The sequence below is a fragment of the Pseudophryne corroboree genome, chromosome 1 (genome assembly GCF_028390025.1).
Source record: "Pseudophryne corroboree isolate aPseCor3 chromosome 1, aPseCor3.hap2, whole genome shotgun sequence".
Lineage (NCBI taxonomy): Eukaryota > Metazoa > Chordata > Amphibia > Anura > Myobatrachidae > Pseudophryne > Pseudophryne corroboree.
The window spans coordinates 794,629,267-794,653,964 of record NC_086444.1 but is presented as its reverse complement, the minus strand read 5'-3'; the positions used below and the strand labels follow the sequence as shown (position 1 = coordinate 794,653,964).

The following is a 24,698-nucleotide window of genomic DNA, read 5'->3' as shown; positions in this document are numbered from 1 at the left end:
AAACATTGAGACAGGAACAGTGTTTTGTGCGTATTGAATATAGAACTTTCACATTATACTGGAGAGCCATGATTTGCACTTGGGAGTAGTGCTGCCATTGGAATATATACCGGGATACTCATGGATTAAGGCCTCCATGCATCAGCAATCGATTGGGGCAATTTGCCAATTTGCAGATGATTGTATAACTAAATCTGCAATGTATGGGGTTCACAGTTCGTGGATTTAGAACAGAAATTGATTGGGATTGTTAAATCAGGTTGTCCAACATGTTGGATTTCACAGGTCAATTGGGGCTGTAGATTGCTAGTGTATGGTAACAGTCAGCAGACTTGCAGACCATTTCTACTAAACTTCTTGCTGGGTTAAGAGACTTTAAGGTCACTGTTGACACAAGTGTTATGTTTGTCTTGCAGGGTTATAATAGAAGTGAAAGTATAACTTGCCTCACCACAACAGAATAACTTACCCATAATACTATGGTATTGTTATAGTGCTAACCTGTATTTACAATTTACATACAGTATATTAAAGATATGCTATAGTTACTGTAAAAAACAATGCTATCTACAGAATAATACAGTTGCATTATGCATGTATCTTTCATTTAGGGCCAAGGACTCTGTTAAACACTTTCATGTCCATCAAAATGGAACTTCATTAAAGTTCGGATTCAATGAATTCTCAAATGTAGAAGAGTTTACTCAACATTTTGCTAACCAGCCTTTGATTGGAAGTGAATCAGGTAATCTACTTATTTTCTTATACTCAGTTGTAGGCGTTCTGTGCTATAATGCATGCCAACTGCCCCTAATTTTATGCAATAGATACTGATATATAATGTTTGCTCCCGGGATTCTTATTATTGCCACCTACACTCCGCCCCTCCCCCCCCCCCCCCCCCCACACACACACACTCAAACTCTTCCTTTCCTCTCTCTGACCACCACCTGCTTTCTTTCACCCTCTCATCCTCCTTCCTCCTCTCCACGCCCAGACCCACCACCACCAGACGCTATCTCGGGTCTCTCGACCCCACTTTCATGTCCTCCCTCGAGACTTTCCTCTCTCCTCTTTCCACTATGACCTGTCCCAACCAGGCAGCCTCCTTCTATAACTATTCCCTAACCGCTGCTCTTGACTCTGTGGCCCCCCTCTCCTCTGTCCCCCTCCGACGCTCCAAACCCCAACCCTGGCACACCACACTAAGACGTTTCTTACAAAAATGCTCACGCTCCGCTGAACGCTCCTGGAGGAAATCTCACTCTCTGCCAGACTTCCTCCATTTCAAGTTTATTCTCTCCTCCTACAGCTCTGCTCTTTCCCTCACCAAGCTATCCTTTTTCCAAGTACTCATGTCTTCTCAGTCCTCCTGTCCGCGCTGTTTCTTTGAAACTTTCAACACTCTCCTTTGCCCCCCTCCTCCTCCACTCCCATCCTCCCTCACTGCCACTGAGTTTGCCTCCTTCTTCATCTCCAAAATTGAGAACATCCGACACGACATCTCCCGCCGTCACCCCTCTGCTATCCCCCTGCCCCCCATCATCCCTCCCCTCCATCTATCCCACCCTGTCCTCCTTCTGTCCCACTTCTGACAAGGAAGTCCACTCCCTCATCTTATCCTCCCCCCTACACCTGCCCCCTGGAACCCCTTCCCTCTTGTCTTCTCGGCTCCCTTTCCCCCACTACCTGCTCCCACCTTTCTCACCTCTTTAACCTATCGCTCTCTGCCGGCATCTTCCCCTCACCATTCAAACATGCTCTGGTCTCACCTATCCTCAAAAAACCAAACCTCGACCCTTCATCACCTACTAACTACCACCCCATCTCTCTTCTCCCGTTCGCCTCCAAATTACTTGAACGACTGGTCTACAGCCGCCTCACAAGCTACCTCTCTGACAACTCCATATTCGATCCACAACAATCTAGCTTTCGCCCACTCCACTCCACTGAGACTGCCCTGGTGAAAGTCACCAATAACCTGCTTTCGGCCAAATCCAGGGGCCACTACTCTCTGCTTATCCTTCTGGACCTCTCTGCTGCCTTTGACACCGTGGATCATCCTCTCCTCCTCCGCACACTCCAAAATGCTGGCCTCTCTAGCACTGTCCTTGACTGGTTTTCTTCTTACCTTACTAACCACTCCTTCTCTGTGTCTGCCTCCGGCACCACCTCACATCCTTCCATCCTTCCTGTTGGTATCCCTCAGGGTTCTGTCCTTGGCCCCCTTCTGTTCTCCCTGTACACCTCTTCCCTGGGTGCGCTCATTAACTCCTTTGGCTTTCAATACCACCTCTACGCTGATGACACAGAACTCTACCTCTCCTCTCCTGATCTGTCCCCCTCTGTCCTCTCTCTGGTTTCCACCTGCCTCTCCGCAATCTCCTCCTGGATGTCTGAGCGTTCTCTGAAGCTCAACATGGACAAAATTGAACTCATCATCTTTCCCCAATCCAGAGTAACACCCCCGACCAATATCTCTATCATTGTTGACAACACCACATCTCCCCCGTTCCCCAACTCCGCTGCTTGGGCGTCACTCTTGACTCCTCCATCTCCTTTGCACCCCACATCCAAGCTCTGGCACAATCCTGTTGGTTCCAGCTACGCAACATTGCTCGCATCAGGCCATTTTTTTCCCAGAGTGCAACTAAACTTATCATCCACTCACTGGTTATCTCACGACTCAACTACTGCAATGTTCTCCTCACTGGCCTTGCTTGCTCCCCTCCAATCTGTCCTGAACTCTGCAGCTAGGCTTATCTTCCTCTCCCGCCGCTCCACATCTGCCACTCCCCTTCGACAAAATCTACACTGGCTCCCATTCCCCTACAGAATCCTCTTCAAACTCCTCACCCTCACATACAAGGCCATCTCTAATTCCACTGCTCCCTACATCTAAAATCTCCTCTCCCTTCATACTCCCTCCTGCCCCCTACGCTCGACCAATGACCGCCGCCTCTCCACCGACCTGGTCACTACTTCCCATGCTCGAGTTCAAGACTATGCCCGTGCTGCACCCCTTCAGTGGAACGCACTCCCCCGACCTTGCAAAGCTTCAAACGGGCACTAAAAACCCACCTATTCATCAAAGCATACCCTCCCGATGCATAACCTAGTCCTGAGGCCGCGCCTCCATCCCCCTGCCTCATGCCTTGAACATCTCAGCTTTGCTTGCATACTGCCATCAGGCTACCTCCCGCTTGCTTGCACCTCATGTCCTCTGTCTGTCGACCCTTCCCACTAGATTGTTAGCTCTTCAGAGCAGGGCCCTCTTTCCTCTTGTCATCTAAGCCATCTTCTCGACACATTTCACTCGCAGCTCTCCCCTACTCAGCGACCATCTTTACCGCTTTTTCTCCTGCTGGTAAAGGCTCATCTCCATCTATGGCCACCAGCCCCTAGTAGTATGATGATCACTCCCTCACTACTTACATCTTAGCTGTATTATGTCTTGAGAATGTGTGGTGCTCCTTGTTACCTGTACTCTATTTTTGTTATTTATTTACTGTAATGCTAAGTTTGTCTCCCTGTACTGTCCTTTGTACGGCGCTGCGAAACACGCGTGGCGCCTTATAAATAAAATGTAATAATAATAATAATAATAACAACACACACATTATAACTTCTCTTGTTCTGACTAATTTCACTTTATCTTATATGATGTATGAAGATTTCCACCTTCGTAGGACACCTGCAGCTCTTACTTTATACATTGCTTTATTTGTGTTTGCTTACTTCTCTGGTTTTACTACAGTCTTTGGGGGAGATTGCCTCGTTGCTAAAGTGCCAACACCAATTTAATTAATGGTCAAGTGATGAGCGCCATGCATGTAATAATGCAGCTATGTTAAACATTACCTAAGGTGACTATCTAACTGATTTGTAGTAGACACTTTAGCTGTGGTAATACATGTGTGCAAGGCAACTTATAGTTAATTAAATCTCCTATTCAGTGTTGCTTATTTGTTCTGCTATTTGACGTAGTTGTATCAACAGAGCAACTCTGTTTAATGTCCCAGGAAGGGTATTTACTCTGTGGTCTAAAAGGAGAAATGGGCAAAGTGTTCCCCCTCACTCACACTAATACCCCTTTCACACTGCTTGAGGTGGTTGCACGCGGGAGCCTGACCCGGTGCTTCCCACGTGCGACCCGCTTCAGGCCCCTCGCCGCTGATGTCCCCCAACCTGGAATATTGCCGGATTGGTGACATCACCGGAGACACGGCGGGGGGCGGCGCTTAGAGATCACATGATCTCCAAGTGCTGCCCGTCCACACAGGGTGATCGGGAAACAGGTTGCAAGTGTTATTCCAACTGGGCCCTTTCAGACCGCACAGTAATATGGGTTATGTGCGCTTATGTGCAATATCCCGTTTTAAAAGCTGGCGGTCTAAAAGGGGTTTTATTTGTGACATATTAAATGTATACCTACATAAAAGATCATACCCAGTGCCACCAATACTAGTAATCTGGCCTGTCTAGACTGAGAGATATAGACTAGCTAACGGGATAATGGGGCACAGAGGTGCCAGGTTGGGGTTACACTTCCGGTCACTATCTGGATGCCAGGGAGGCAGAACATGTTGGCACTGTAACTCATCTGTATGGATCTGAATTTCCTTGAAACCAAATTTAAGTACAAGTATAAACTGAAATTAAGTACAAGTTTTCTCTGACTCCCTCATACACTCTCCTCTGTTTTCCCCTTTCGCTCATACTATTATATTATATTTTATTTCTCTAACGTCCTAGTGGATACTGGGAACTCCGTAAGGACCATGGGGAATACACGGGCTTCGCAGGAGACATGGGCACTTTAAGAAAGAATTTAGATTCTGGTGTGCTCTGGCTCCTCCCTCTATGTCCCTCCTCCAGACCTCAGTTTGAATCTGTGCCCGGATGAGCTGGGTGTTGTTTAGTGAGCTCTCCTGAGCTTGCTATAAGAAAGTATTTTGTTCGTTTTTTTATTTTCAGGGAGCTCTGCTGGCAACAGACTCCCTGCATCGTGGGACTGAGGGGAGAGAAGCAGCCCTACTCTCTGCAGATAGGTCCTGCTTCTTAGGCTACTGGACACCATTAGCTCCAGAGGGATCGTACACAGGATCTCACCCTTTGTCGTCCGATCCCGGAGCCGCGCCGCCGTCCCCCTCGCAGAGCCGGAAGACAGAAGCCGGGTGAAAAAAGCAAGAAGACTTCGAAATCGGCGGCAGAAGACTCCAGTCTTCTCTGAGGTAGCGCACAGCACTGCAGCTGTGCACCATTGCTCCCACACTACACCCACATACTCCGGTCACTGTAAGGGTGCAGGGCGCAGGGGGGGCACCCTGGGCAGCAATTAGAGACCTCTTTGGCAAAAGTTTGCATATATACAGTTGGGCACTGTATATATGTATGAGCCCCCGCCAAAAATTGTACATGAAAGCGGGACAGAAGCCCGCCGTCGAGGGGGCGGGGCTTCTTCCTCAGCACTCACCAGCGCCATGTTTTTTCTCCACAGTTCCGCTGAGAGGAAGCTCCCCAGCCTCTCCCCTGCAGATACACGGTAGAAGAGGGTAAAAAGAGAGGGGGGGCACATAATTAGGCGCAAAAATCAATATAAACAGCAGCTACTGGGTTAACATTAAGTTACTGTGTTATTCCTGGGTTAATAGCGCTGGGGTGTGTGCTGGCATACTCTCTCTCTGTCTCTCCAAAGGGCCTTAAGTGGGGGAATTGTCTTCAGATGAGCATTCCCTGTGTGTGTGGTGTGTCGGTACGTGTGTGTCGACATGTCTGAGGTAAAAGGCTCCCCTAAGGAGGAGATGGAGCAAATATGTGTGTGAGAGGGTGTCTCCGTCGACAACGCCGACACCTGTTTGGATATGTGTAATTAAGTGCTAAGGTGAATTTATTGCACAAAAGATTAGAGAACAGACAGGGAATCTACCCGTGTCTGTCCCTATGTCGCAGAGACCTTCAGAGTCTCTCAATGATCACTATCCAAAATAATAGACACTGATATCGACACGGAGTCTGACTCCAGTGTCGACTACGATAATGCAAAGTTACAGCCAAAATGGCAGAAAAGTATTCAATATATGATTATTGTAATAAAAGATGATTTGCATATCACTGATGACTCATCTGTCCCTGATACAAGGGTACACATGTTTAAGGGGAAGAAAGCTGAGGTAAATTTCCCTCCTCTCATGATGAAAAATAGCAGGAATCTCCAGACAAGAGACTGCAGTTTCCCACAAAGAATTCTCAGGGAGTATCCTTTCCCCACTAGGGCCAGGATACGATGGGAATCTTCCCCTAGGGTGTCACGTTTGCCCAAAAGGTAGCCCTGACGTAACAGCTATTCTTAGGGATCCTGCAGATAGCGTGCACATTCTGGTACACTACTCAGACCGGCGATTGTGTCGGCATGGGTTTATAGCGCTGTGGCAGCGTGGACAGGTAATTATCAGCAGAGATTGAGACCCTAGTATGTATATATATATATATATATATATATGTATATATATAGAGATAGTAAAGATGCTGTCTTAAGAGATATATATATATATATAAAACATGCCCAAAGAGACATGAGTCTACTGGGTCCTAGAGTCAAAGCTATGTCGATTTCTGCTTGACGTGTCCTGTAGAATATGCAATGGACAGATGATGCCGACTTAAGAGGCATATGGAAGGCTGAGGATTGTGTGGAGAAGGGTTCTCGGACCTGGTCTCCACACCTATAGCTGGTAATTCTGATATTTTGCCTTATATTCCTGCACAGCCTAGGAAAGCACGACATTATCAAATGCAGCCTTTCGAACAAAGAAACAAGAAAGTCCGAGGTGCGTCCTTTCTTGCCAGAGGCGGGGACAGAGAAAAGAAGCTGCACAACACAGCTAGTTCCCAGGAACAGAAGTCCTCCCCGGCCTCTACAAAATCCACCGCATGTCGCTGGGGCTCCACAGGCGGAGCTAGGCCCGGTGGGGGCACGCCTTCGTAAGTTCAGCCACAAGTGGGTTCACTCCCTGTTAGATCCCTGGGCAATAGATATTGTGTCTCAGGGATACAAGCTGGACTTTGAGGAGATGCCCCCTCACCGACGGCCCTGCCGGCTTCCCCCCACGAGAGGGAAACAGTGTTAACTGCAATTCACAAATTGTATCTTCAACAGGTGGTGGTCAAGGTTCCCCTCCTTCAACAAGGAGGGGGTTATTATTCGACCATGTTGTAGTCCCGAAACCAGACGGTTCGGTCAGACCCATATTGAATTTAAAATCCCTGAACATATACCTGAAAAGGTTCAAGTTCAAGATGGAATCGCTAAGAGCGGTCATTGCAAGCCTGAAAGGGGGAGATTTTATGGTGACTCTGGACATAAAGGATGCATACCTTCATGTCCCCATTTATCCACCTCATCAGGCGTACCTCAGAATTGTGGTACGGGATTGTCATTACCAATTTCAGACGTTGCCGTTTGGTCTCTCCACGGCCCCGAGAATATTCACCAAGGTAATGGCGGAAATGATGGTGCTCCTGCGGAAGCAAGGTGTCACTATTATCACGTACTTGGACGATCTCCTCATAAAAGCGAGATCAAGAAAGCAGTTGCTGAACAGCGTATCACTTTCTCTGGAAGTGTAATGGCAACACGGCTGGATTCTATATATTCCAAAGTCGCAGTTGGTTCCTACAACTCATCTGCCTCTCCTAGGCATGATCCTAGACACAGACCAGAAAAGGGTTTATCTCCCGATAGAGAGAGCTCAGGAGCTCGTGACACTGGTCAGGAATCTATTAAAACCAAAACAGGTGTCAGTGCATCACTGCACTCGAGTCCTGGGAAGGATGGTGGCATCATACGAGGCCATTCCCTTCGGCAGGTTCCATGCGAGGACCTTCCAATGGGACTTACTGGACAGGTGGTCCGGATCACATCTTCAGATGCATCGGTTAATCACCCTATCCCCCAGGGCCAGGGTGTCTCTCCTGTGGTTGCGGCAGAGTGCTCACCTTCTCGAAGGTCGCAGATTCGGCATTCAGGACTGGGTCCTGGTGACCACGGATGCAAGCCTCCGAGGGTGGGGGGCAGTCACACAGGGGAAAATTTTCCAAGGGCTGTGGTCAAGTTAGGAGACTTGCCTTCACATCAACATCCTGGAACTAAGGGCCATATACAATGCCCTACGTCAAGCGGAGTCCCTGCTTCGCGACCAACCGGTTCTGATTCAGTCAGACAACATCACCGCAGTGGCTCATGAAAACCGCCAAGGCGGCACAAGGAGCAGGGTGGCAATGGTAGAAGCCACCAGAATTCTTCGCTGGGCGGAGAATCACGTAAGCGCACTGTCAGCAGTGTTCATTCCGGGAGTGGACAACTGGGAAGCAGACTTCCTCAGCAGGCACGACCTCCACCCGGGAGAGTGGGGACTTCATCAAGAAGTCTTCACGCAGATTGCAAGTCGGTGGGAACTGCCACAGGTGGACATGATGGCATCCCGCCTCAACAAAAAGCTGCAGAGATATTGCGCCAGGTCAAGAGACCCTCAGGCGATAGCTGTGGACGCACTGGTGACACCGTGCGTGTTCCCGTCGGTCTATGTATTTCCTCCTCTTCCTCTCATACCCAAGGTGCTGAGAATCATAAGGAAAAGAGGAGTGAGAACAATACTCATTGTTCCGGATTGGCCAAGAAGGACTTGGTATCCAGATCTGCAAGAAATACTCACAGAGGACCCGTGGCCTCTGCCTCTAGGACAGGACTTGTGCAACAGGGGCCCTGTCTGTTCCAAGACTTACCGCGGCTGCGTTTGACGGCAAAGCGGTTGAACGCCGGATCCTAGCAGAAAAGGCATTCCGGATGAGGTCATTCCTACGCTGATAGAGGCTGGGAAGGATGTGACGGCTCAACATTATCACCGTATATGGCGAAAATATGTGGCTTGGTGTGAGGCCAGGAATGCCCCTACGGAGGAATTCCAGCTGGGCCTTTTCCTTCACTTCCTACAGTCGGGAGTGACTTTGGGTCTTAAATTGGGTTCCATTAAGGTTCAGATTTCGGCCTTATCCATTTTCTTTCAAAAAGAACTGGCTTCTCTGCCTGAAGTTCAGACGTTTGTAAAGGGAGTGCTGCATATTCAGCCCCCTTTTGTGCCTCCAGTGGCACCTTGGGATCTTAACGTGGTGTTGAGTTTCCTGAAATCACACTGGTTTGAACCACTCAAAACGGTGGAAGTAAAATATCCCACGTGGAAGGTGGTCATGCTGTTAGCCTTGGCTTCGGCTAGGCGTGTGTCAGAATTGGCGGCTTTGTCACATAAAATATACAGTCCTTTTTTGAGAACAATTGTGGATGCTTGCTGTTTAAATCCAGCTGTAAGCGTTTTTCACATACTCATAGAGATCTCCATATATCAGATAGAAGCCGGCTTTCTACTCCCGTTAATTAATGCCGCTGAGCGGCCAGGTGCGTTGGATACTTATACTTTAGTATCTATTTTAACGGACTTTTTTCGTCCTACTCTCACTGCGCTAGATAGGGCCACATTTGCAAGATTGTCCACTTTACTCACAGCCAGGAGTGGATCCGTTGGACATCCGTGGACGGCCCCCGTTGTCAGACACAGCTACAGTCGAGAGAGGCACCTTCCTTGGTTACGGGATACCTGGAGAATCTCTAGCGACGGTTAGCATCCATACATGGATAGTAGCACCAAAGGATATTGTTCAGCCGGAATCCGCTGGTAGTAGGAAGGACCTCAGTATAGAATAAGCCCCAGTCCTAAAGTGGACAATCTTGCAAATGTGGCCCTATCTAGCGCAGTGAGAGTAGGACGAAAAAAGTCCGTTAAAATAGATACTAAAGTATAAGTATCCAACGCACCTGGCCGCTCACCGGCATTAATTAACGGGAGTAGAAAGCCGGCTTCTATCTGATATATGGAGATCTCTATGAGTATGTGAAAAACGCTTACAGCTGGATTTAAACAGCAAGCATCCACAATTGTTCTCAAAAAAGGACTGTATATTGTTCGGGACTCTTTACTAGGAATAAGATTACAATAAGCACTTTAACCTGGACATAATTTAAATAACCGGTTAAATTTAATCCGCTGCAGCAGGGAGGAATTTTTTAATTATATACTTTATGTGTACATGTGTTTATTTTATATTTTATTGTGGTATATATGTAATAAATTAGATATATTTGATTACAAGCGCTCTCTGATAATATATTATTATCCTTTGTGCTCCTTTCATATAAACCAACCTATTGTGGTGCCTGTGGCTACTACTGACTTGGAGGATTCCGAGTCACTGGATGTAGTCGGGGCTTTGAAGGTTTATGTAGCCAGAACGGCTAAGGTCAGGAAAACAGAATCTTTGTTTATCCTGTATACTTCCAACAAGCTTGGGGCTCCTGCTTCAAAGCAAACTATTGCTCACTGGATCTGTAATACGATTCAGCAGGCTCATTCTGCGGCTGGGTTGCCGCTGCCTAAATCAGTTAAGGCCCATTCCACAAGGAAGGTGGGCTCTTCTTGGGCGGCTGCCCGAGGGGTCTCGGCATTACAGCTTTGCCGAGCAGCTACTTGGTCAGGTTCAAACACCTTTGCAAAGTTCTACAAGTTTGATACCCTGGCTGAGGAGGACCTTGTGTTTGCTCATTCGGTGCTGCAGAGTCATCCGCACTCTCCCGCCCGTTTGGGAGCTTTGGTATAATCCCCATGGTCCTTACGGAGTCCCCAGCATCCACTAGGACGTTAGAGAAAATTAGATTTTACTCACCGGTAAATCTATTTCTCGTAGTCCGTAGTGGATGCTGGGCGCCCGTCCCAAGTGCGGACTTTCTGCAATACGTGTATATAGTTATTGCTTAATAAAGGGTTATGTTATGTTGGCATCCATTGGTTGATGCTCTGTTTGTTCATACTGTTAACTGGGTAAAGTTATCACAAGTTGTACGGTGTGATTGGTGTGGCTGGTATGAGTCTTACCCTGGATTCCAAAATCCTTTCCTTGTACTGTCAGCTCTTCCGGGCACAGTTTCTCTAACTGAGGTCTGGAGGAGGGACATAGAGGGAGGAGCCAGAGCACACCAGAATCTTAAAGTGCCCATGTCTCCTGCGGAGCCTGTCTATTCCCCATGGTCCTTATGGAGTCCCCAGCATCCACTACGGACTACGAGAAATAGATTTACCGGTAAGTAAAATCTTATTTTTTCTTTCATCCAATCTGGGGGACACCGTACCATGTGATTGTAAGCTGACCGTAGAAGCTGGCACTTAATTAGACTAGTATAACTTTAAGAGAGTAGCTCCTCCCATCAGAGCACCTCCCTTCTGCAGCCCATGATCTTCAGTATTTTTCAAGTGCCCATGGAAGCTGGTCTGTTTTCATTAGGGCTGGAGCAGCCCTGTACTTTAGTAATTTATTTCCTAGTTAGTAGATCAAATTTGGCAGCAGCATGGCCTGTCAGGTCCCCTTTGGGAAGTTAAGAATAGTGAGCTACAGATTTCTTTCAGGCCTTCCAGCCTGCTATGCTGGAACTCTGTTTTTTGTGGTGTGGTTCCACTTTTTGTATGAAGGGGGCCTGGCTATACCTCCTGAAGTAGGCCACGCCCATCACAGTACCAGTGCATGGCAGAGCTGTCGGTGGACATGTCATCATCCACCACATATGTTACCCTTGCAGAACTGGATGCAAAATGCATTTGTTTTCATGTGCATTTTGCACTTGCTCTTTTGCTCTAGGCGCAGAATAAAGCCCCATACACACTAGACAAGATTTTGAAAGATCTTGCTCAGAATGGCCGATCTGAGCGAGTTCTTTCACAATCTCATCCAGTGTGTACACTCAATGTCGTTAACGATGTGTGCTCCCACGCATCGTTAACGACCCCCTCCCTCGTCTGAACATGTACAGACGATGGAGTCCCGCGTTAACGACAGCCATGCTGCAGATGCAGCTTGCTGTCGTCCCCATGTCACCCCCCCCTCCCCCTTCCCCCCTCCCCCCGCCGTCACTTGCCGATGTCGCCCCCCACCGGGTCCCTGCCACCGCCAATGTCGGCGTTGGCGGGGATCGGCTAGTGTCTAGTGTAGTCTAGTGTAGATATTTAAATTACCTTCAAGAGCTTGAGCATGTGCATTTACAGTATGTACAGCAAGGGATCTTAGAGGCATTATCTCAGTACATTCTTTAACAAGTCAAAACAAAAAAGAAAACTTGACCTGTGCCTCTAAACAGAGACATGTTTGTCATGACTTACTTGCAGATTTATAAGCCTTCTATTACAGATCTAATTATATAAGCACAATTTGCTTTAAACGGGATGAAAAAGTAAAAGAACACACACCCACAGTATAACAATTCCCTGAAACCTCCTCTATCACCTACTCATGTAACACGTAACCTGTTTTTACAGACATAAGTAATCTGCTTAATACTGACTTGCAAATCAGGAGTTAAAACATTGTGCTAATTAGTCCACTGCATATTCTTGGTTACATCATAAAGACTTAGATTCAAGTACTGTACAGTATATCAAGTTTCTTCTTCTCTATGTCCAATTATTTTTGCATCCATTGTTAATGTCATTATTTCTTTTCAATTCTGTAAGGGACTCTTATGCACAGGCACTCTCTCTCCTACACGCCTGTTTCACTGAAATGCATCATAGAATATAGGATATTGGCCCATGCTCTAAACTCTGTTATGTTATTTATGGACACCGTAACATGTCATGAGTGCCTTTAAGGTGTGACGTAAGAGACCCAGTAGTGTGTAATAGTGTACATACAGTATAATAACCTAAAGTGTGAATATAGAATACTTAATACGCTCTGTAATTAATTGGTGCAGGCTTAATATAAATCTTTCTTCTTCCTCCACTACGGGGCACAAAGAGGACAATAGGTATAGCCCGAAGAGGAGAGTCTAAGTACTGTACCAAACAGCTAATTTTAATTACCCAGCAACCCAGAGCTCCCAGTCCCCTATACCCCGTCCCCCAAGCCAGCCAGTTTTCAGTTTGGTGCCAGCAAGGAAGGGCACCATATTGGAGGGGCTGCTTTTTAATGGTGCCTCATTTAAGTTTTTTCTTTTATCTGGTCTCCAGGGTTTGACGGGTCTTCTTTCCTGCAGACAAGATTCAGACTCTACACTCCAGGATCCGCACATTCTTGGGTCACCATTGTGTGTCGGTCCACTCCTGCAGGTAGATCCAGGGTTCTCTGGTCTCCACCTGCGACATGGTGGAGTACGCCCAGTTTCACTCCCATTCAGCTGGAGATTCTAGCCAGGTGGAACGAGTCCCATCTTTAGCTCAGGGCCTGGACAATTATTCTATCTTGAGCATTTGGTCACTCCCTCTGGTGGTGGCTACATTTGTCCAACTGGAGCATGGGACAGGGGGCACACTTTTTGATCCAGGACTGGGTCTGACTCAACATTAATGCAAATCTTTGTGGGTTGGGGCGGTGTCTTGTCATCACTTGTTACAGGGCCAGTGGACAGCTCAGGAGAGCCGACTATTCATCAATGTCCTGGAGCTTAGAGCGGTGTACAGCGTGCTTCAGCCTTTCCTCCAGGGTCGTTTGGTCAAGGTGCAGTCGGACAGTGCCAATATAATCGACCAGGATGGCACTCGCAGTCGAGGCAACATGCAAGAGGTCAGCTGCATTCTCTACTGGGCAGAGTGCTGGCTCTATCAGCAGTCGTCATCAGACGGGTCATTCATACAACACTTAATGTCTGGAAACTTTCTTTGGCTAGAATTATCACAGCGTTTAGTGGACGTACTTGAGAAGGGTTTAGCTTGACTCTTCTACCCCAAGTCATTCCGGCTCTCATGAGATCTTTCCATTCTTCAGGTCTGGATTTAGGCCTCCGGCTCTCTTCCTTGAAAGAACAGGTTTCAGCCCTGTCTGTTCTCTTCCAGAGGCAGATTTCACTCTTACACGATGTGTGTCCTCCAAGTGCAAGTTCCTCCAGTGGTTCCCTGAAACCTATCTTTGGTTCTTCGGGCTCCTTGTCTGCTCTTGTGGAGCCTTTGTATCTGGTGGAATTTTATTGGCTTAAGTGGAAGACTGTCTTCCTATTTGCTATAACATCAGCCTAGCCGTTGTCTGACTTGAGTGCCTTGTCTTGCGTTCCCGCTTTCTGATCACACATTTGGGTTAGGCCATTCTGTGGCCTCACTTAAGTTACCTACCCATGGTTATGTGTCGGTCCACATCAATCAGGAGATTGTTGTACGGTCTTTCAGTGTTCCAGACTCTTCATTGGATAAAGCCTCTCTGTATTAAGCAAGGACTCTTCAGATTTATGTGGACAGGACCAAAGATTTCCACAGATCTGATTCTCTGTTTGTCCTGTATGATTGTCACAAGCGGGGCTGTGCGACTTATATACAGACTTTGGCCAGTGGCCTCTGCTTGACACTTCTGCCATGGTGACTGCTCATTTCACCCAGTCAGTGGGAGCCTTGTGGGCAGCTCAACATGGTGCTTCTGTGGTGCAGCTTTGGTAAGCTGCCATGTGGTCCCCTGCCCATATTTTCATCTGTCTCTATGTCTTTGATACCTTCGCCTCCACCGATGCGGCCTTTAGAAAAGCACAGGAGCGTCCCCTCCCATATTGGGACAGCTTTAGGATGTCCCATCCTCCCCTAGTGGAGGAAGAAAAAAGTAGGATTAATGGTTTTACCTTGTTCTAGCCTCGATTCCATAGGGGGCACAGGGCGCCCACTCTGTGGGGGTGGGCTGTGATACCAGTTAGTTTCTTTGATACCAGTTCTATATGCACCTTGCCACTGTGTATTCAGGTCTTTCCTCGCTCCTTGCCATGGGCTTGCTAACTTAACTGGCTGGCTTAGGGCTGTGTATAGGGAGCCCCGATTGCTGGGTAAAATTAACAGCTTGGTGCCAAGACTCTTCTTTCCAGGCTATACCCATAGTCTTCCCTGTGCCCCTTATGGAGTTGAAGGAGAAGATTTAAGAAGGTAAGACCATAAATCCTACTTTTTGAAGTGTAAATAGCAGAGCCGTAACCAGACTTTTTGGTGCCCTGTGCAAGAGAGAGAAACTCTGTCTGCAACTTCAAAACTAAACTCATGGAAAGCATGAACAAAACCTGGTCTGTTATATATATTAAGGCTATATTGTGGTTTTTCAAAACTTTATACAGGTTGAGTATCCCTTATCCAAAATTCAAAATCCCACATTTTTGGGTCCCCTACTGGGAAAATGACATATATATTATATATTATGTGTATTTATAGATATATTATATAGATAATATAATATAATATAATATACATATATGTGTCATTATCTCAGTAGGGGAACCAAAAATGTGGGATTTTGGATAAAGGATACTCAACCTGTAATACACTGTCTGCAAGTGAGAATTTTGTATAATTTAGCTGCCTGCTTGTCAGTAAATTATTGTTATCGCATTATCCCATGGGAGTCCCAAAGTGAAATTTGGTACATGTTTAAATGAAATATGGGAGAACTCATAAAAAAAAAATATATATATAAAAATAAATATCCCTATTTTAAAAAATTGAGGTCAAAGGTCATGGTCAAAGGTTATTACACTTTTTTTAGTACTACCTTACTAAATTTAAATTCAAGTGAAAAGATCTAGTCATAAGCTTCAAAATGACACTAATTTCTTCTCTCTGTCTTAATTAGAACTCAAGTTACAGGCAAACGAAAAGACGGCAGTAAATTTGCATATTTTGGTCATTTTTAAATGGCTCCACCTCCAAAAATATCCAACCTATGATGTTGAAATGTGGTGTAGATTAGTCCCCCCCCCCCCCCCCCCGCCCATCCTACTGGTACACCAAATTTCATAAAAATCGGGGAGGGTCAGTAAAAATGTTATGGTTTTTTTTAGTTGATTTGATATGGAATGACCCCCAGGCTTTCCGGAGTTATGCTGTCTCCTGAAATACTCTGTGCTGCCATCCAACCCCTAGGGGTGCTAGGGGTATCTTATCCCCACAGTGTTTATTCCCAGATTGTAAGTCATATGTGTACCAAGTTTGGTGTAAATTGGTACAGGCATTCCGGAGTTATGCTGTCTCCTGAAATAATCTGTGCTGCTGCCACACCCCTAGCGGTGCTAGGGGTGTCTTACACCACAGTATTTGTTCTCAGATTGTAAGTCATATGTCTACCAAGTTTGGTGTAAATTGCTGCAGGCACTCCAGTTATGCTGGAACATACATATACACATACATACATACATACATACATACATACATACATACATACATACATACATACATACATACACATCTCCATTTTTGGCGACTTACGTGGATGGGCAGTGACATTTGTAAAACCAGTTCTTAGCAAGCACCTGGGATCTAAAGAGAAGCTACCTGTCAAATTTCAAGATTGTAGGCCTTGTGGTTTAAGAGATTTTGTGATGAGCCAATCAGTGAGTCAGTCTCCTTATATGCCTTTTATATACGTATATATATATATATATATATATATATATATATATATATATATATATATATATATCTTACACCAACAGTGAGTTGACACCCCTGAAGTTCAGTGAATTAAAACCACTATAATGTTGGTTAATTGTGGCTCATGTATAACAAATCTTTAAAAAAAAAAACACCTTTCCAATACATGTACATTTATTTAAAACATTTGCATGTTTAAAAGCAAAACAGTGTCCATTGTATACAAAATTCCTTTTCTCCTCCTTCTTTTACTCGAAGATCGGAGATCACAGTAATAGCAATAACCCTTTTTTTTACAGATTTGTTATAAGTGAGCCACAATTAACCAATATTATAGTGGTTTACGGTAATTTCACTGAACTTGAGGAGCGCCAACTCACTGTTGGTGTAAGGTGTGTAATTTTGGTTCTTGCCAACAGGGAACCCAGGGACAGAGTTATTAAGCCTGGTGGAGTGATAAAGTGGAAGGTGATAAAGGACCAGCCAGTCAGCTCCTAACTGCCATTTTTCAAACCCAGCCTGTGACATGGCAGTTAGGATATGATTGGCTGGTGCTTTATCACCTTCCTCTTTATCACTTCACCGAGCTTAATAAATCAGCCCCCCAGTGAGAGAGGCAGCCCAAATATTACATATTACATTGAAATCTATATTAGTGCAGAGGAGGAGTAACTTTTTATTCTTATGTTTATATATATATATATATATATATATATATATATACGGCAGGATAAGTCTGACTCTCCTACTACTATACATCACTCAGTACCTAGTGTGGGTGCCCACAACCTGCCACCTATGCTGTATTGTGTGAGTCAGCAGGAGCGCAGTACCTGCCGCCAGTTTGTTTGTATGTATGTATGTATATATATATATATATATATACAGTATATATATATATATATATATATATATATACAGTATATTGCACACACATTTATAGACCACTGTAAGTAAATGGATTTGGACACAAATCCTCTTGCGCTCGCCCCCTGTCGGGATTGTGCCGGTAGGGATTCCGACCGCCGGGATCCCGTCCGGCGGGATTTCGTACTGATCCCAGCTCAATAAATAGACTGTCTGACAGCAATGCCACAGGCAATGGGTTTGAATCTTGGGTATGCCAGCATCTTGAAATGTAATAAAGGACAGTGTAACTGAATAACAAAGAAATCTGTAGTTGAGTTCATGAATGTTGTATAGGTATTAGGTCAGGGTAGGAGACAGGGGCGGTCAGGAGATGCTGGGCTTCAAAAAGAGGGAAAGCTGCAACTGAAAGTTATTAAAAAGGATAATTGACAAGTGCTGTCAACTGCGCCCCCTACCCTGCAGCGCTATGTGCGGTGCCCCCTCCGCACACCTAGTTACAGCCCCGGTAAATAGTAAGAGCCTGATTTCAGAGCTGTAAAGAATTCTGTAATTCTGCAATTCCATAAAACATAGGTTCTCAATCTCGGTCCTTAAGTCTCCAAACAATGCATGTTTCCCAGGTCTCCTTGAAAATGTGAGCTTTTTGGGGTGCTGAGAACGGAGTATGAGAATCACTGCCATAGAGCATTTATCAGTATTTTATAATTTACAGATGAATGGTTGTTACAGCAATGGGGCGCTCACATGTACAAGTAGAATCCCAGCAATTGTTGAGTTGTAGGCTTTTCAGAGGTGAGTGTATGCAGATATCCGTCCAATGACAGTCAGATCTCCTGCACCAAGTATAGGGCTATTGCAAATAATGATGATGACTTGCACAGCAGGCCCTGATGACATTGGCTTGCTCCATGCACTTGCCCCTTACTCCACTAAGTAGGAAGGTATGGGTTAAACCAATTGTTTACACCATCAGTAGTATTTGAATATTTTTAGTTCAGTGTGTTGCCTGTAGAGGATAACATTGTAGCCCTGAGGATTTATCTGCCTTCTGTCAGCTTTAGTATAACGTGCTTGTCTGCTAAAACACAGTTTCAAAGAGGATCAACACCAGCAGAGAGTCAGTGGTTTAACTTTCAAGCACTAGTGAGTCAATGTGTGTTTGGAGCTCCCAGCAGATAGAGTGTTGTTGTGGGATCTGGACACCTGTCAGTGTTGGGAACTGGACTGCTACCACAAACTCATTGCACGCAGGTCACAAAACAGCTGTCAGCCGCTACTAATTTTATGCTGTACTTAAGGAGGGTCAAACGTGAAGTTAATTCTCAGAGGTGAGAGGTGTCTGCATTTTAACCCTTGCCAGTGAATGAAACTCCTGTACCACGTTATATAACTATATCCAAAATCAGTGTTCTGGCTAGCATTTATATTTTGCACATCATGATGGACAAGACAGTGCTGAATAGTAAAGCAAAAATAACTTTACCAGAATGAAGCATACAGTTTGCTGCATCATTCACTTCTGTCTGTCTCTCTGCTGCACATCTACCTGGCTTAAGCTGGGTTGGGTAGGAATGGTCGACAGTTATAGTAACATAGTTTCTGATGTTGAAAAACACAATTTGTCCATCGAGCTCAACCTATTAGAGGTCTCCTACACTGTATTATTTTTAGGATTAATTTTATATGTTGTGAATGTTGGCTGTTATGTTTATTCCTCTTTTTTTTTTTTTACTATAGTGTGTGATCTACCCACCATAACCCTGTATATCCTTATCCATTAGGAATTTATCTAGCCCATTCTTAAAAGTAATGACCGGGTCCGCCATTACTACTCTTTCAGGTAGGGAATTCCTAATACATACTGGGGGTGATTCCGAGTTGTTCGCTCGTTGCCGATTTTCGCTATACTGCGATTATCCGCTAACTGCGCATGCGCTTAGTTATTTTACACAAAAGTTAGGTATTTTACTCACGGCATTACAAAGCTTTTTCATCGCTGTGGTGATCGTAGTGTGATTGACAGGAAGTGGGTGTTTCTGGGCGGAAACTGGACGTTTTATGGGAGTGTGCGGAAAAACGCAGGCGTTCGAGTTCCAAAATGCGGGAGTGGCTGGATAAACGGGGGGAGTGGCTGGGCGACCGCTGGGTGTGTTTGTGACGTCAAACCAGGAATGAAAAGGACTGAGCTGGTCGCAATGGCTGAGTAAGTCTGGAGCTACTCAGAAACTGCGGGGTAATCGTTACGAGAAAATTAGCGAAGCGTCGTTCGCAATTCTGCTATGCTAAGATACACTCCCAGTAGGCGGCGGCTTAGCATGTGCAATGCTGCTAAAAGCAGCTAGCGAGCGAACAACTCGGAATCACCCCCATTGTCCTTACTGTGAAGAAACTTTTTCGTCTCTGTGTGTGAAATCTCCTCTCCGCTAACCTAAGCGGATGTCCACGTGTCCTCTGTGTTGATATTACCAAAACAAATTCCTTGCAAGCTCTGTGTATTGTCCCCTTATATATTTGTAAATGTTAATCATGTCCCCTCTTAATCTCCTCTTTTCCAGTGTAAATATGCCTAGCCTATCAAGCCTTTCCTCTTATTCTAGCGTCTCCATCCCCTTAATCAATTTGGTCGCCCGTCTCTGAACCTTTTCTAGTTCCAGGATATCCTTTTTGTAGTATGGTTCCCAAAATTTTGTGCAGTATTTGAGATGTAACCTCACAAGTGATTTATATAATGGGAGTATACAGTGGCGTAAGTTCGTCCCAGTCGCCCGGAGGCATGATGAATGTTGGTGCCCCCCTACATATACACACACATACCATATGTAACTTTCCGGCACTCAGGGTGCACAGTAGTAGCGTGCTCAGGTACCTTTCCCAATAGTGATATATTGTCAGTCATTACAATAAAACAGACACCAGCATACCTTTATAGTACACCTACAGTGCTCCCTCACCCACCAGCGGGTTTCGATGGAGATGCTTTGGCGCAGCGGTGTGCCGATATATATAAAAAACACACAAACACCTCATTCACTTAAAAACACACACACGCCTCTTTCACTTAAACATACACACACACACCGCTTTCACTTAAACACACACACGCCGCTTTCACTTTAACAAACACATGCCTCTCACTTACACATGACTCTTTCACTTACACACACACACATGCCTCCTTCACTTAAAAACACACACACATGACTCTCACTTACACACACACACATGACTCTCACTTACACACACACACACGCCTCTCACTTTCAAACACACACACACGCCTCTCACTTACACACAAACACATTCAGAAACGGACCCCCCTCAATATATTTGTAAGGTAGCGTGTACCCAGACCAGGTGTGTGCTCTGTACATAGTCCTGTAGAAATGTTCAGATGCCTCCTTTAATCCTTGCCTCTAACACACATGCCTCTCACTTACACACACACACACACACACACACACACACACACACACACACACACACGCCTCTCACTTACACACACACACACACACACTCTCACACATGCCTCTCACTTACACACACACATGCCTCTCACACACATGCCTCTTTTACTTGAACACACAACTTTCCTTAAAAACACACACACACACCTCAATTAATAACATGCACACACAAAACACAGTGCTTCTAATATTTATTAAAGCCCCCCCAGCACCCCCAACTACACCTCCCCCCCCCCCCCCCACAGTGCAGCTTGAGGCAAGTGCTGCCAGTGCCTACCTTTGGCTATCATCAGCCTAATGGAAGAGCAGAGAGCTTCATTCGGCTGGCTTGCTTAACTGGAAGGGCCTGGGAGGAACTGCGCTCTGGAGCTCCCCCTAGCTGTAGCCATTGCCAGCTGTCTGTATATACAGGAGGCAGCTTCCGTGTAGAACACAGCTCCTCCGTCTGCAAGAATGATTTAAAAAAAAAAAGTAGCAGCGAGCGATCGTCAGGCAGCGGGAGACAGTGGAGGAGATGTGCCCCCTTGAGGTCAGGATCCCGGCAGCAGCCGACTCCACTGCCTCCCACAGCTCCGCCACTGGGAGTATAACACACTCATCCTTGCATCAATTCCCCACTTTATGCATGCTAATACCTTGTTTGCCTTCTTTGCTGCAATCCTACTTTGGGTACTGCTGCTTAGTTTGTTATCTATGTGAACCCCTAAGTCTTTTTCCAGTACAGAATCCCCTCGTTTTACCCCATTTAGTATGTAGGTGGTATTATCATGTTGGCATGCAACCATGTCTACATTCATCATGTCTACATGTATGAAATGTCAACATAGTAAAATTTAGAATGATAGAATTTGGTGTCAGATAAGAACCACTTGGCCCACCTAGTCTGCCCCTTAATCCATCAACAAACATTCCCTGGTGGTCTAGCGATGTCTTACCTTGTCCCAGCGGCTCCAGCATCTTCTTCTGGGCCCCAGTGGTCAGTGAGCACCAGTTCCGGAGCAGGCATTTGAGAAGTAGTGTTCCGGTAAATAATTTTCCCCTATTCATAACCCTAATCCAGGTCTGGCCAACCTGTGGCTCTCCAGCAGTTGTGAAACTACACATCCCAGCATGCCCTCTCATAGTTTTAGCATTCCCTAACAGCAAAACTGTGGCAATGCATGCTGGTACTTGTAGTTTCACAACAGCTGGAAAGGAACAGGTTTGCCAGGTTTGCTTTAATCCCTAGCTCTAACCCTTCCCTTAGTGCCTAATCCTAATCCCTCCTCCCACACAGCCTAACCCAGTATCACGTCCCAGTATCAGTATAACATCAGTATCCTCAGGATATCGATATTTCAGATGCTGACATTGTAAACCTGTCGATAGATTAAGGATGTTGACATTCTGCCTGTTGATAGCTTGAACTATGTTGACATTCTGATGTTGACATTGTGGTGTCGACATTATGAATATCGACATGGTTACTGTCGACCTTGTGACCGCATACCCTTTAGCCAGCACAGTTGACTCTATGATGTCATTTTAGGAATGCCTGGCAATACTAAACTGCTGACAAACAAGAGTACTCCATAACAGTTATCACTATTTGTCTTAAAAAAAAGAGATGTAGTAGAGACGTTGCTCTTATCAACCAATCAGCTTCTAGCTATCATTTGTTTAGCACAGTCTATACATGACAGTTACGAAGTGGTTGCTATGGGCAACATTTCTCACGTTATTTATAAATGATTCTGGGTGCAGTAAATCACTCCTGTATGCTGTGTCACCTGCTATGAATAACACAGTGGACACTGAATGAACAGTTCCAATTGGCCCCACAGAAGAGACCTGGACCATACTTGCCTACTTTTGAAAAGTAGTTTCAGGGAGATTATAGCTTGAACTCTAATGCCCGCAGCGCACCATTGAGGGGACGTGTCACATTCCACCCAAGGGGCGTGTCTATCTCCACCTTTGGGCGTATATACTGTCACTCAGGGGTGTGTCCTGCAGTGGCAGGTGAAAAGTAAAATACAAAGCACAGTACATGGTACACACCGACATCACACCTACATTACACGGCAGGGCTACACACCGACATCACACCTACATTACACGGCAGGGGGGGGCGGAAAGGGGACTGGGCGTGCGGCTGGGAAGGCAGGCAGTCCGTCCTTTGTGTTGGTCGCTTACTCCCCTGCAACAGCAGTGTCGCATCCCACAACTTCGCAGTGGCCGGAAAGTATCAGGACTTGCGTCACGCATGTGCAGTCTGAATTCCAGACCGGGAAATTGGGAATCTGGGAGGATTATTTAATTTTCCGGGGCAGCGGGGGTCTCCACAGTGAACCGGGACTCTCCCGCAGGATGCGGGAGCCAGGGTAGGCAACTATGACTAATATCAAGAACTGCACGTTAATGTGGTCCTGAACCATAAGGTTCATATGCTAACATTAAATCTAGGTGCAAAATTGCACTGAACAATAAAAAACAATCAGCAAGTAGCTTTTATACAGTATGTGCAGTGTAAGTTAGTCAGTGGTCCCCATCTGTAACATGCAAAGTAGAGAGAGCAGTATAAACCCTCTTTGTTGGTACTGAACATCTCAAGTGACATCAATATTTCTTATGTGTCTGTTTTCTCCAACTCTCCCTCTCAGACCCTATGCACATGTAATTAGGAAACGGGATACATATAAGCAATTCTTTATTTAAAGTGTATTATGGAAAATGCATGAGAATATATGATTTGTCTGTAAATTAAATACAGTGTGATATTGGCGTGGCTGTTCGTTTTAGCTGTGATTTTATTTAGCTGAAAATCAATTGTGCGACATGTTAAAATAGTAGCCTATCATGAGATACAATAGCCCATCAGAGGCTCCTGCCCTGTGCCCTGTGCCCCTGCCCGTACAAGCTGCATTTGGCTCTCTAAGTGGCCTCCTGAATTCCACAACCACCAGATGCTACTTGGATTGTATGTCTGTGAATGAAGGTATAATACAGTCTTGATGTAACAATTCCTTCATATAAACAACCTGTTTAAAATTGAATCTTGTATATTATAAGGTTTTACGTAAATTGATTAAATAATAGATAATTATGTCACTTTCTTAAAAGTCACCATTTTGCATTTGAATATTATTGTTTTATTTTCAACTGCAAAATGTGTAACACCGCATGCTGTCGTCTATGGAATTGTGTCTCTGTACCAGCATAGTGTGAGCGGCCTGTACATAATGGTGAAACTGTTCAAAGATCAAACTCTGAAGGTCCTGAGGAATGGCGTACAGCATGGGTCTTCAGCTGGATGGCCTCAGGTTGAAGACCCATGGTGTAAAGCAGAGAATTTCCACCTTTTACAACTCACGGCACGCTGAGCAAGATTTAAATATTGCCAAGGCACACACAAATACAATGGTGATGCATGGTGCAGTTGTGTGTCCTAGGATGTCATGTTGCAGCTTCTCCATAGGTAATGCCTGAGCCACATCTGAGAAGGCCAGAAGAGCCCAACACTGCCCGGGCCCAAAATTAGAACTGGCTCTGCAACCACTAAACCCACCAGTATTGATCCTTCCAGGGCCTCAGTAGCGGCAAAACACTGACGGGCCTGGCTGTGCTTCTATGGCGGCACACCTGGAGACTGCTCAGGGCACACTAGTGATTGAAAAACACTGGTGTAGAGTATAAAGCCACAGATTCTTCTATTTTCATTATAGGTACTTTAATCTTATTGAAACATCCTTACCCTCGGGAGGTTGAAGAGCCATCGATATATGAATCTGTCAGAGTTCATACTGCCATGCAGACTGGTCGATCTGGAACTGACCTTGTACCTATGGCCCCCTCGGTAAGTAAATTCAACAACTGAATTCTTCCTGCAGCACAGCCAATG

General features: G+C 45.5%; 1 protein-coding gene across 1 annotated transcript in view; it reads left to right on the top strand.

The window, feature by feature from the left end:
- The window catches only part of DAPP1 (dual adaptor of phosphotyrosine and 3-phosphoinositides 1), a 157,087-nt gene that overhangs the window by 119,842 nt on the left and 12,547 nt on the right, over positions 1 to 24,698 (top strand). Inside the window, exons 3-4 of the mRNA XM_063918594.1 lie at positions 612 to 745; positions 24,523 to 24,653. Coding sequence (XP_063774664.1) covers positions 612 to 745; positions 24,523 to 24,653 — 265 coding nt within the window. The remainder of the gene's footprint in view (positions 1 to 611; positions 746 to 24,522; positions 24,654 to 24,698) is intronic.